The sequence below is a fragment of the Sus scrofa genome, chromosome X (assembly GCF_054392235.1).
Source record: "Sus scrofa isolate SSC_HxYL_T2T_F1_AM1 chromosome X, Sscrofa_HxYL_maternal_Yorkshire_Landrace_v2.0, whole genome shotgun sequence".
Taxonomy (NCBI): Eukaryota; Metazoa; Chordata; class Mammalia; order Artiodactyla; family Suidae; genus Sus; species Sus scrofa.
This window is the reverse complement of record NC_139401.1, coordinates 38,257,526-38,270,646: the sequence shown is the minus strand read 5'-3', so window position 1 is coordinate 38,270,646 and position 13,121 is coordinate 38,257,526. Positions and strand designations below refer to the sequence as shown.

Below are 13,121 nucleotides of genomic sequence, written 5' to 3'. Positions count from 1 at the left end.
AGTGGGTTAAGGATCCGGCATTGCTGTGAACTGTGGTGTAGGTCGCGGATGCAGTTCAGATCCAGCGTTGCCATGGCTGTGCCGTCAGCCAGCAGCTGCAGCTCCAACTGAACCCCTAGCCCAGGAACTTCCAGATGCCGCAGGTGCGACTGTAAGAAGAAAAAAAGAAAAAGTGTGCCGAGGATCTGAAAAGACATTTTCTCAAAGAAGACAAAGGGTCCAAACTTCTGGTTATAAGATGTACAAGTTCTGGGGAAGCTATATAGCATGACGATTGTAGTTAACAATACTTGATTATATACTTGAAAGTTGCTGAAAGAGGAGATTTTAAATGTTCTCACCAGAGAAAAGAAATAGTAATTGTGTGAGGGGATGGGGGTATTAACTAAGCCTACTATCGTAGTGGATAGTGGATCAAGCTATCACTTTGCACACCTCAAGCCTACACAATATTATATAAATATGTCTCAAAGATGGAGGAAAAAAACCTTTATGTGAGAAGTCAAATGACAGACTGAGAGAAAATAGTTGCAGCAAATATATCCAAGTAAGAGTCTGCATCCAGAATACTTAAAGAATTCCACAAACCAATTAAGAGAACTTAAGTTTTAAAAAGATTTGAACACCTCATAAAAAGGATGTCAAAGTGCTCGATGACAAACTGTTCGGTACCACTAACCTGTAACGTGAAAGCGAACGAGAATGAGAGAGCACCAGGCACACAGAATGGCTAAAACCTAAATCAGAGAACAGCAAGTGTTGGTGAGGATGTGGAACAACTAGGACTTTTCTACACGGTGGTTGGGAGTATGACTTTGTATAACGACTTTAGAGTAATGTTGGGCAATGCCTTCTAAAGCTAAATGTACCTTATTCCTGAGCAAGGGGAGACAAATACAGTTTTATAGTCAAATCAACCTTCGTCCTAAATGCTTCATATGAAATTATATAATGGTGAGATCTGGTTTCAGTTTAGAAAGTGCGTAGATTTCTTTCTTGTTTACCAAAGTATAACAATTAAGAGTACACTAGAGTGGAGTTCCTGTTGTAGGACAGCGGTAACGAACCCATCTAGTATCCACGAGGACACACGTTCGATCCCTGTCCTCTCTCGGTGGGTTAAGGACCCAGCATTGCTGGGAGCTGCAGTGTAGGTCGCCGATATGGCTTGGATCGGCTGTGGCTGTGATTTGACCCCTAGCCTGGGAATCTCCGTGTGTCGGCTGGCAAGGCCCTAGAAGAACCCCCCCCCCAAAAAAAAAGTGTACTGTGAATGTATAGTTTGTCAAAATGTGAATCATGGATGGGGCTCTATTTAGGATTTTACAGAAAAGCCTCGTTTCAGTATGTAATAAAATAGAAATTTAAATGAAACGTTGAAGGTTTGGGCTACATACGTTTCCGTAGAAGAGATGATTGTCTAAAAATGCTGACCTTTTGAAGGACTATCTGAAGGTGTGAGTCAGCACCCTGGGGAAGGCTTTTAGGGCTTATCCCATGCAGAGTTCAGGTGAAGAAGTGCATATAGTTAAAAACCATCTCTATCCTAATTACAGAGAATTACTAGTTTTTAAGGATGATTCATTAAAAATTGAACGTAATATATACCGCACCTATTCCTAAAATGCTCAAGTGTCAGGATGCCTTACTTTAGTTCACACCAGGGCACGCGGACACCTGAGTGGTGTGGTATCATCTCTTCTCTAGACAGTCTGTTCAGTCCAGAGAACGAAGGATGAATACATGCTCATTTCCTTTTGAAAAGATGACATCCAGACTTAACAAAATAACTGCCATCTTTCTGGCTCCTGCCTGAAATAATACGATGATTCTATGTTTACAGCCAACAATACATCCTGTTCATGATATTTTGAGAAGGTCCATAAGAAATTAACCCTTCAGGAGTTCCAATCGTGGCTCAGTGGTAAAGACCCTGACTGGTATCCATAAGGATGTAGGTTTAATCCCTGGCCTTGCCAGCTGCAGCTCGATTCGACCCCTAGCCTGGGAACTTCCATATGCTGCAGGTGTGCCCCACCCCCAGAAACCCTTTGACTTTTTTTTTTTCCTTTTTTTGGCCACACCCATGGCAGGTGGAAGTTCAGGGCCAGGGACTGAACCTGTGCCACCGCTGCAACCTAAGCCGTTGGAGTGACAATGCCAGATCCTTAACCCATTGCACTGTGAGAGAACTCTTAACTTTTCACTTTTTAATGCTGCCTGATATTTTGGCAGAGTGGGAGCTTGTCTGGGAATTGTGTGTCAGTGTGTAAGATGGTCCACCTCCAATCCCCTGTGGAAAAAAAGATGGACTAGAAATGTATTTAAAAATTCAGCCAGAAAACAAAACCAGAACACAGCCATTTGTAACGATTCTATTTATTAATACATGTATCACAAATGTTCACGATATCAATGCATTCTTGTTGGCATGCGAGACAGAGGCATTCTTTTTTAAGATTGTTTAAAAATATTTTGACTTTTGTTCCCCCTTCACACTCGTTTTTAAATTGATTTGATGAGGTCCTCAATGTCTATGATGTCAATGCAAAGAAAAAAAATAGAAATAAGTAGTAAAATAATAGCAGTTAATCGAAGAAAACCAGAAGTAATATTATTTCCTTCACAGGAAGCAACAAGACAGCTTTCAACTGAGAGGCCTAGGGGCACTAAAGGGTCTCCGCATTCCCAGGCATGGAACCACAAGGAGCAAGGAAGGATGCTGCCCAAAGCTCGACCATTCCCTTCGTGCATATGACCCAGGTCCTTTGCTTCTCCTGAACAGTTACCAATGCATCTCTCCACATGTCCTAGGCAGCCCGAATAAGGTAGCAAAGAACCTTAGTAAAAAGGAAAACCCAGCCAAAGGAGATGAAGCCAAAAGAACAGATAGCTATCTGCTTATCTACATCTAAGGGAGTGTGGCATTTATCAGTCATCATCAAGGGCTAACAGGAGCCTCCCACACGACATGCAGGGCCCGGCAGGGCCAGTGACGGCGTGAAGAACTAGTCACCTACAATGGGCTGCGGACCAAGTACAGATGGAGGAGCAGGCACGCACAGGGCCTCAGGTGGGGTCCCCTTGGACTAGATGCAGGGAACCTGGCTACACTCTGGCACAACAGGGCTTCACAAAATGGAACGCTATGCATGAAGCAGGCGGAACGATGGAGCAGAGGCTGTGTGGGAGAGTCAGTTGCACGCGGGGTGGGAGGGTTAGGACAGGTGTACTAGGTACTGTGCTCTAACATTCTTTGGAGGTCTTTCAAAGATTGCTGCCATGCCTTTTGGAAACAGGTCTCTTACTCCATCGTTGTTGAAAGACTGAGAAAGAAAGTAAAACGTGTGAGGGACTCACCATTTTCCACCAGCGTCGCTGATCACCCTTCTTCCCCAGCCCCACAGAAATGAGGCTTCGGCGTGAGGCCAAGTGCCACCAAGATCGGGGGGGGGGGGAGCGGCCAGACAGTACCTTTGTCCCTTTAAAGGGGAGGACGTGCTCCAGAGGGAGCACCCTGACATTCAACGCCCCCCATTGCCACTCACCTCCTTACACCATCTCATACTGGTTGGCCGTGATGAACCGGGACAGGCAGCAGGCCAGCAGCATGCCAATCAGCTGTTGGCAGAAAGAAAAAGAGAACCAGGGTCTCAAGGTGCTGAGCGCACATGTCTCTGACCAACACCGCCCCCCCCGCCTTGTAATTTTTAACAACAGGGCTTTTGTACATGGATGCGGAAAGGGCACGAGGAAAAACAATCAACCTGACATCAAATGTGGGATCTAAGACTTAGGGAGTCCAGGTGCTGGTGGAGGACAGCTAGTGGTTCTCAAACTGGCCATAAGGTTCCAGCTGTAGCTCAGTCTGGCCAATGACAAGCAATTTTTGGTATGTAAGTCGTAGTAAAATGTGTTTGCGTTTTGAGAATAATGAAGATGAGATGCTACAGAATTGCAAGATAGTAACAAAAATGCCAGAATTGAATTCAAAACCATAAGCACCTGCCTCAGGATGCTATCTCAGCACAGGACGATACCCCAGCCCAGCTGACAGGATAACAGGTCTTTCCTTGAGACAAGGACACGCTGTTTGCCAGCGAAGTCAAGTCATGGCTTGTGGGGTGGGGAGTGAGGCTTTCATTTCTCTTTATCCATGTAGATATTTTAGGCTTACATGGGCCCATCTACACCCAAGGTCTACCTCTTGGTTTTCCAGGGGCTCTGGAACAACCAATACTAGGGGCCTCCACCTCCTCAGGAGACCCCAGTCTTCTACCTAATTTGTGGCTTGAGTCAACCTGTAGCGGGTGGATCTGATAAAAGCTATCGTAATGCTGTCAGGACATCCTTAAGCACATCTGTCCTGTTCATTGGAAGCCCAAACTCTCCTTCCTGAGTCTATAGGGCCAACAGGAAGGAGTCTGATAGTGGACTTGATCCTGGAGGCCTGCAGCTTCTTCTGGCCAGATGGAGTCCCTTCTCCTTAAGCAACTGGCCGTGACTTTTTGGCTCAGATGTGGCAATGACCTTTAGGGATAATCTAGCATATCATCAGTGTGGCCCCAGGACCCGCAGAATAAGCATCATCTGGGACCTTGATAGAAACACATACTCGGGCCTCACCCCAGACCTGCTGAATCAGACAGTCTTGGGGGTGGGGCCCCGCGCTTGGTGTTTTAACAAGTCTTCCAGGTGAGAGAACCACTCATCCAGTCCATCTGGTCACCCTTATCTTACAGATGACACAGAAGTCGCCACACTGGGTCCCACTGTTGGTCAGGGCAACACCTGAACACAACTCCTGGCGCTCTGCCCAACTCCACAGATTCCAGTCCACCTGCCTCCCTTGGTGAAATCCCAGATTCTTACCTTTTTTAAAAACTGTGCTGTGCAGTATGCAAACTATAACTTATGTCAGGGAAGGAAAATCACCTCATTGGACTGACCCTGTCTCTGCCAAGATTCTGGCCAACTTGATTTCATGCCACAAAATACATAGTATCTTGTGGCTACCACCAAGTGGCCAAAGGAGCCATGGCTGTAACCTCCAGAATATTGTGTCAAATGAGAAACATCACCCTCCAGGAGTGTAAGGACTTTGAACTGGAGCACTTCTTCCTTTTCACATTTGCCACTTTTCAGGACCAACATGAACCAGGTCACACTCGATATTCTCAATCAGACGCCGGCTAAAAACCAGTGAGCCTTAGAGGCACAGAACGCATTCAGGGACAGCAAGTCACTTAATCCTTACTATATCCCTGTGCAATATGAGCCCAATGTTCCAGATAAGACTATGGCTTCTGGGATGGTTAAAGAATCTCCCCCCAGGCGTACAGGTAACCCCCACACAGAGTTTAAGGCTCCACCCTCTTCTAGCCAGGAGTAATCCTCCTTCTAGTCCCTGCTCCCACCCTGGGGCCTGGACCCTTTTCCTCTCCAGAATAAGTCCTCTGCCTCACCCACCAGAGGCTCCTTCCTGCCTTAACGCTGCACACTTCAAGGAGAGGGGCTTCCGGGGGGCATCTCTTTATCTGATTTCAAATTCCTAGATGCTCCTTTCTTTGCAGCGCTTGGCAGTTCAGGTCTTTCTCATCGACCCCGGGGCGTGTGTTTTAGCATTTAGACTAGTCCCCGTCCCCTGTCCCAGCTTTGCAGCGCTCCTGACCCCACGGCAATTCAAGAGCCGCCCAGCCAGCAAATCCTTTCGTTTACTTAAGTATTTCTCACGTTGGAAGTGTTTGTTTGAAGGGAACACAGCATGTTCCTCCACCTCCTTGTCTTCCCAAACCAAAGCGGCACCATTTACTGACTTTTACAGAAACAATACCTTTAAAAAATACAGGTAAAAATGGAAGCTAGTTGCTTTTAAACTATATTTTGTATTTCTGGGGCAAGGACGCACCTCCTCCCATTTGCCCCTGGGAGAAGGCAGATTTTGTTCAACTATTTAACATCTACTAACATTTTTCCTTCAATGGCCTGAGCTGAGGTACGTCCACGCTTTGTGAACACAGGAGTTTACACACACGGACATTGATTGTCGTCATTCCTAGTGCAAGAAAAACTAGGATTTGGGATATGGTGGGTATTCTGAATTAGTCACTGGGTTACTGATTGCACATTTGCCGTAGTGTTTCATCATGTTTGAGAGAAGACTTGGATCTCTCAATGCAGTTAAGGGAAAGCGGGGGTGGGGGGTGGGGGTGCCACATCCGATACTTGAGACCAATTATTAGATTAATTCCAGGTATATAACTGAGAGCCTGGTAAAGGTGCAGACATAGCCCCTTCCTCAGTCTGCGTCAGGACAAAATGCTCACTTGCCACCAATTAATCTGTAGCTAGAAAAATGCTCACTTGCCAGATCCAATTAATCTGTAGCTAGAAAAATCCACCCGTATTTAGAGGAAACCCTTTCTTAGGTTGAATACATGCAAAAAGCGCCTCAAAGAACAGAGGTTGGCTCTGTGGGCTTCTGGGCCGTGGAGGCTGCAGTGCATGGGCCCAGGAACAGAATTCTGCTTTCAGCCCGGGAGGGGGACGGGAAGAGGAGAGCTTTGCCTCTTCTGCTGAAACCCCCTCGGGAGGGAGCCCCCAGAAGCACCCCCACTCTCCCCGCAGCTGGTGACATGCCTGGGGGCGGGGGCTGAGGTCCCAGTATTTCTCTTTGGTTGACTAAGCCTCTGTAATCAGCCGCCGTCTAACTCTTGGAAGCAACGTTTTGTTTTCACCACCCTCAGCCTTGTCCGGACTACATTCTGCTTGCTTTTGGGTCATGGGACTCTCGGGGAGGCCCTGCTGCTCCAGGAACCCAGAAGCCAGAGAGGGAGGGAGCGGAGAAAGGCCCTCAACGTGCACGAGGCTTTCTCGACACCCCCACGAAGAGGGCCGAGAGGACCGGGCAGCGCTGAGCTCCCGAATCCTCACGGGGGCCGCTGCAAATCCCCGGGCACCGGGTGGACCCCCAAGAGCCGGGAGAGGGGCTGAGGGAGGTCGGGTCCATCTCAGCAAAGGTGGCAGGGCACGGGTGTCTCCCCCCGCTGTCACCATGGGAGGCAAGCTCGGCCCCATCCCCGATTCCTGAGGGGCACAGAGAGGCCAGCAGACAAAGCCGCGAGGCAAGTCCCTGAACTGAACCAGAAGGCGGCAAGAGGCCCAAGATTTCGATCCCTGCAGTAAAGCACGTAGAGATTGTTCGCTGATGACTTCACAGGGAAAGTAAAGAACATTTCTATGTCTTTGGGAAAGCGCTCGGGAACCTGGTTTGAAGTGAAACTGTACAAGTGCTTTTAGAGACTGTTTCAGGGCCTCTAAAATGCCAGGGGAATGAGGCCTTCTCCGGCCACGTCTCAGCGAGGCGATTAACCAAGAGCCCTCTATACAGAAAAGATAAACTAGTCCCAGAAAAGAATCCTCGGCCCCTAAGGAACTGGCCCAGCCACCTGGGGGAGGCCCTGCAGGGGTGCGGGAGCAGGGGGGGGGGCTGGGTAGGAAGAGGATCTGTGCCTTTTGATGAGTAAGTACCTTTTTCTTTGCAATTCCACCGACCGAAAGCCTTTTGTTAGAAAGGCACAAGGTAAGTTCCATTTAGGTGCTTCGTGAGGCAAGAGCAAGGGTTATCTTTGGCCTGAGTGTTGAATACAGCAGACCAGGTGAGACGGTCAGAATTGTAATCCTGGGTCTATAGCGGCCGCTCAGCCTCAAGGAAGCCATTCAGCTCTCTGCGTCTGGAACACACAGCTCTACTGTCCCTACTCAGACGGAAACGTTCTGTGCTGAGGAGGATTAATCCAGCCTAACAAATTCCAAGTCTAGCGAGGCTTTTTACATCGGATACAGAAGTGCTAAATACAGAGATGCTAAAGACAGAGGCTCCTAGCAAAAGGCCAACCAAGGTGGGAAGCAGTGTTGCAAACTGAGCGATACAAGTGTCCCGACTCAGACGTGTGTGTGTGTGTCCCCAGGCCTTCTCGAATAAAAGAGTAGCTGCCAAGGATGCAGGGAGTAGGTACCCTATCAAAACACTCAACCACCAGCTATAAACTGATAGGGCAGCAGGACCTGCCCATCAAGTCCAGACATTTATAGCTTTTCCTAGAGAGGGCAAAGGCACCAGAAAGTAGTAAATGCAGAGTTCCTATCGTGGCTCAGTGGTTAACGAATCCAACTAGGAACCATGAGGTTACGGGTTCGATCCCTGGCCTTGCCCAGTGGGTTGGGGATCCGGCGTTGCCATGGGCTGTGGTGTAGGTCGAAGAGGCGGCTCAGATCCTGCGTGGCTGTGGCTGTGGTGTAGGCTGGCGGCTGTAGCTCTGATTAGACCCCTATCCCGGGAACCACCACATGCTGCGGATGCGGCCCTAGAAAAGGCAAAAAGACAAAAAAAAAGTAGTAAATGCCTGCCAAAACCCTGCTGTCCCAAATCAGAACCCAAGAGCTTTAAGTCAGCTAAATTAGGTCACAGGGCAAAGTTCTCTTACACTGTCTATTGAGAGGCTAGGCTCAGCTCCGTTTTCTTTGTGCTTCACACCACCTCTAATTTCAAAGACAGCAGATGGGCAAGGCTGGTTTCTTTCAAGAGAGGCCAGCATGGATGTCATGAGCGCAGGTGAGGAAAAGGGCAAGGAGAAGGTGGGGGGCAGGAGGGAGAACTCTCTTCTTTCCGACCCACTGTGGCCTCTACTCAGTAGAGCTTTATTTATGGTCGAGGACTGAGACAGAGGCCAAGAGGACTGATGCCTCAATATCAGCCAACAGTTGCTAAATTGTACTATGACACTAAAATTTTTGAAAACTTGTGGCTAGACCTTTGGTGCCAGATCAGTGACCAGCATCAGTAGGACTGGTTCAAATGGCATCTGGAAGCCAGTTTCAGCTTCCAGGTCCCCTGAGACTGCTGGCACCATTAAAAGCTGCAGTTGCCAGAGCATCTGGCTAATCAGAGCCAGCCGTGGCCATTCCTCACCCTGCCCCAGGCTCACCATGCCCATCTCAAGAATGCCCCAGCGTCCTGATCAGCCATGCCAGTGAATGGCATCGCCTCTGCGATGCGACTGCACTGTTGCCTTCTGCCAGTGACTCTGTAGTACCTTGATGAGACCTAAACTCTGCAGAGAGGGCCTGTCTGGGGCATCCTTGGGGCCAAAGCCCCTCTGGCAGCCCCTGAGGGTCACAGAGCAAACTCAGCAAGCCCACATTGGGGGTTTCTTCCAGGGAGCACAGGGAGATTAATTCTCCTGGGGGCAGATAATTATCGATCTACGCCTTAACCCTCTCATACGGATTGCGGGGGGGGGGGGAGTTATTAATCAGATTTTATGACTTAGTGCACCTGACTCAAGAAGGTAGGATTCTCTTCCCAAGCCCTTGTGGCCACATGGAAAGGCTCTTGGATGAAGAGATGTTTCACTCAGGAGAGTCTAGGCTCTCTGAGGGTCTATTTTCAAGTAGAGCAGAGGCACATAAGTCCCTGCAGCCACATTCCTTCCTCCAATGCTGAGCACAAGCCTGTCCTGTAGGTGGGTGTTAACCTGACGCTGCACACACATGTGTAAAGTTAACCGTATGTGTGGCTGCCCGGTACCTCCTGCCCATCTGCATTGCGCACAAGGTCCCAAATCCTCTTAGGATGGTCCCTGGCCACCACTGAGAGGTCACCGCAGTGTTATTACTGAAATAGGATAGCACCCAGAAGAAAGTTCAGGGCTGCAACCTCTTTTGACATGTCTCTGGAGACTGTGTTAATGGGCACCATTTGGGGGGCACTGCTGTGGTTTGTGTGTATTGAGGGTTTAATGCATTTCCCAAGCTGGGAAAAAAAAAAGCATGGTAAAAGAGTTTCGAAACCCCGACAAGAAATGCACACTTGTTCCGGCTGAGTCCACATGCTCTTATGAGAGGAAATGCCGCACGGGGCTTGGTAACTGCTTGGGAAGAAAAGCTTCTTGATTTTTCTCAGGCCAGCCCTCCATCTGCAAAACCTACCAGGCTAACGTGCTGTCCCTTGATCTAAGTGAAGGTCAGTACACAGGTATGTCCCTTTTGTGCTCATTTATTGAGCTATGTACTTAAAATGTATGCACGTTTCTGTATCGGCCGTATTTCAGTAGAGATGTTTTAGGAACCACCTCGAATAAGACTAGAGCAATGCTAGTCTGTGAGAGCCGATACAGAATTCAGGCAGGTCAAATCAGAGCCATCGAGACATTACTGAGATAACATTAATTGGGCTTTGTTGGCAAAAATGATCTGTTGGTCTGAGAAAAATCCTGAGTGAAACATAAATGCAGCTTTTCTTTGGTGGCTAGGTATACGTTCCAATCCTTCCACCCCCAGCAGTGTTAGGGCAATGCTACATCATCTGGCCGTGAGATCGGAAACCGGTGAGACAGCATGCTGCCCGGTGGATGTGGGCAGCATTTTAGATCTAGCTTAATCGTGTTCCATCCTTGAGTATGTGTGGCTTGCTGAGTCTGTGTGAATACTTCTTTCTTAGAGTGTGGGTGGAGGTAAAGGGATACAACAATATACACAAATTCAGTTCCTCTTAAGAAATAGCAATCAGGAGTTCCCGTCGTGGCACAGTGGTTAACGAATCTGACTGGGAACCATGAGGTTGCAGGTTCGATCCCTGGCCTTGCTCAGTGGGTTCAGGATCCGGCGTTGGCGTGAGCTGTGGTGTGGGTTGCAGATGCGGCTCGGATCCCGCATTGCTATGGCTCTGGCGAAGGCCAGTGGCTACAGCTCTGATTAGACCCCTAGCCTGGGAACCTCCATATGCTGCAGGAGCAGCCCTAAAAAAGGCAAAAAGACAAAAAAAAAAAAAAAAAAAGAAGAATCAAACCTAGAGATTAACATAATGATCACAATGTGAAGTTTGCTAAATTGAGGCTTTCTTTAAAGGGAGCCATCTGATGCACAGTCCACAGGAACTAAGAACCAAAAAGGGACAAGTCGACCGGGAAAAAAGCCTCCTCTCTCCCCCCTGAATCCAAATCAGCCATTTGATGTTTGGAGTTGTTTATGCTCCAATTAAGGCAACACTTTGTTCAGCTAACCTCCATTTGACCTACAGAAGAAGCAAGTTGTTTTTCTGGCGCTAGTCATTAGTTGAACTGTAACCGATATTCCCTTGATGGCAAAACTTCATTTAAGTTGAAAAAGGAAAATCGATAAACAGATGACCTGAGGACTAATGAGCAAGGAGCTCTGACCCCATCTATCAGCCTTTCCCCAGGCAGGAGGAGGCCGCCAGAGCATCTGGGGACCAGGGAGGGAAGCGAGAGCAGGAGACAAGAGGCGGCAGCGCTAGACCCGGCCGCAAAGTTACCTGGGAGAATGCGATTCCAAAAGCCACTCCCGCGATGATCCCCATGTTGGTCTCCATGAAACTGGTCACCAGATCATAACAGCCCTAGAAACCCAGAGACAGGAGTTACTCAGACCGCACGGGGCCGTGGTAGCCTGCAGCACCCGCGCTTACACCGCGACCTGCATGCTGCGGAAAGGATGAAAAGTCCTTTTTCACACACGCAAAGGGATGGAGAGTAAATGATACGGTGAACCCCCAAGAACCCCTTCCTCTGACATCACAGTGAACACATGGCCAATCTTGTTTCATTTAAATTTCTTCAACACGCATCCCCTGACTGAATTATTTTAAAGCAAACCCCAGACACACACTTTGATCCACAAAGGTTTCCACAGTTGGACGACATGGAGCGCAAAGCCTGTAAGCTCTGTGAGGTGAACACTAGAGGGATACGGAAGCTGACTTGAACAGACGAAAAGGCATTCGCGTCCTTGATCAGGAAAACTTAGCATCGTAAACATAATTACCAGCATTTTGATAACAGGTGACAAAATCTTAGATAAATAAAGTGGGATCATCCGGTTGGGAGGAGGTGTTTTTTTGGGTCATTCCCATGGCACAGCAGTAACCAAAGCCACAGCAGTGACAGTGCTGGATACTTAACCCACTGTGTCACCAGGGAATTCTGGAAGGGTTTGAATACCCGCCAACTTTGTGGCATCTTAGGGGTCTTCCTATGAGGACCATTACGTTGTATTTTGTAAGGAAACACCTATGTTCTAGAGTCATCTTTCCCACAGGTTGACTATGGGACCTTAAACAAGGCACGTCCCCTCTCTGGATGTCAATAGCCTCATTCATAAAAGGAAGTGAATTTCCCTTCAACAGCCTATGAAATCTCCACATGTTGTGATTAAAACCAGTATCAGTTTTACCGATTTCAATGTTTAAAATTGATAAAGCATGATTTCTTTAAAATAAATGGTCTTTTAAACAACATCGCTAAACAAGTTTTGTTGTTCTGGATTACATTTTATCAGCCTAGTCCAGGTGGGATACCACATTCTGTGGATCACTTGACATGCAAAGGCAAACATTGACTCTTCCTGTTAAAATACCTGACAGCTCAAACCGCAGGAGTCAGCATGTGTACGTCTCTGGAAGTGGGCCAAATCAACCTAGCCTTCTGAAGGGATGTATTCAGACTTGGAAGGTACGGTCTCTTTCCATTAATTTCATAAACAGTAAAGAGGATTATTATTTATTAAGAAAGGCCCACTAAATTGTAATAACATCTGAAGAACAACAACAACAAAAAACAGGTCCCCCATGTTTAAATCCACAACTTAACAATTTAACATTTCTCATAGAGCTTGAGAAAATTCTGCCAGTGCTGTGTCTTCTAGTAAGTGATATTTTATGCAGTCATAGTCTGTTTGCAAAGAAAACGATGCATTAATTTAGCAGCAGTGCTTTGACACATGTTTTCAACACAGTTGACAAACTATACGCCTTAGTTGCCCAATGCAAATTTGAAGGCCAGGGCAGGGGTGGGGAAGGAAAAACATTACTGCTCATGGGAAGTACTGAAGTTGGATTCTCTCTTTATAATAGAAGTTTTGCTCACTGATTTCATTTTTACTCATGAAACTATCACACTATTTACGGCCACCGCAACTCGGGATCCAAGCTGCATCTGCAACCTACACCGTAGCTTGTGGCAATGCTGGATCCTTAACCCACTGAGCAAGGTCAGGGATTGAACCCTCATGGATACTAGTTGGGTTCTTAACCCACTGAGCCA

The 13,121-nt window shown here is 47.7% G+C and overlaps 1 protein-coding gene and 1 long non-coding RNA gene across 2 annotated transcripts in view; one reads left to right on the top strand and one right to left on the bottom strand.

Moving 5' to 3' along the window:
- Positions 1 to 2,363: 2,363 nt before the first annotated feature.
- TSPAN7 (tetraspanin 7) overlaps positions 2,364 to 13,121 on the bottom strand; it is a 137,002-nt gene continuing 126,244 nt past the window's right edge. The window contains exons 6-8 of the mRNA XM_021080762.2: positions 11,336 to 11,419; positions 3,549 to 3,621; positions 2,364 to 3,326 (exon numbers count right to left, since the gene is read on the bottom strand). Coding sequence (XP_020936421.1) covers positions 3,553 to 3,621; positions 11,336 to 11,419 — 153 coding nt within the window. The 3' untranslated portion in view covers positions 2,364 to 3,326; positions 3,549 to 3,552. The remainder of the gene's footprint in view (positions 3,327 to 3,548; positions 3,622 to 11,335; positions 11,420 to 13,121) is intronic.
- LOC146394549 (uncharacterized) lies at positions 3,199 to 12,324 on the top strand. Its single transcript, XR_014835274.1, has 2 exons — positions 3,199 to 7,901; positions 10,909 to 12,324. It is a non-coding gene; the product is annotated as an uncharacterized LOC146394549 (long non-coding RNA).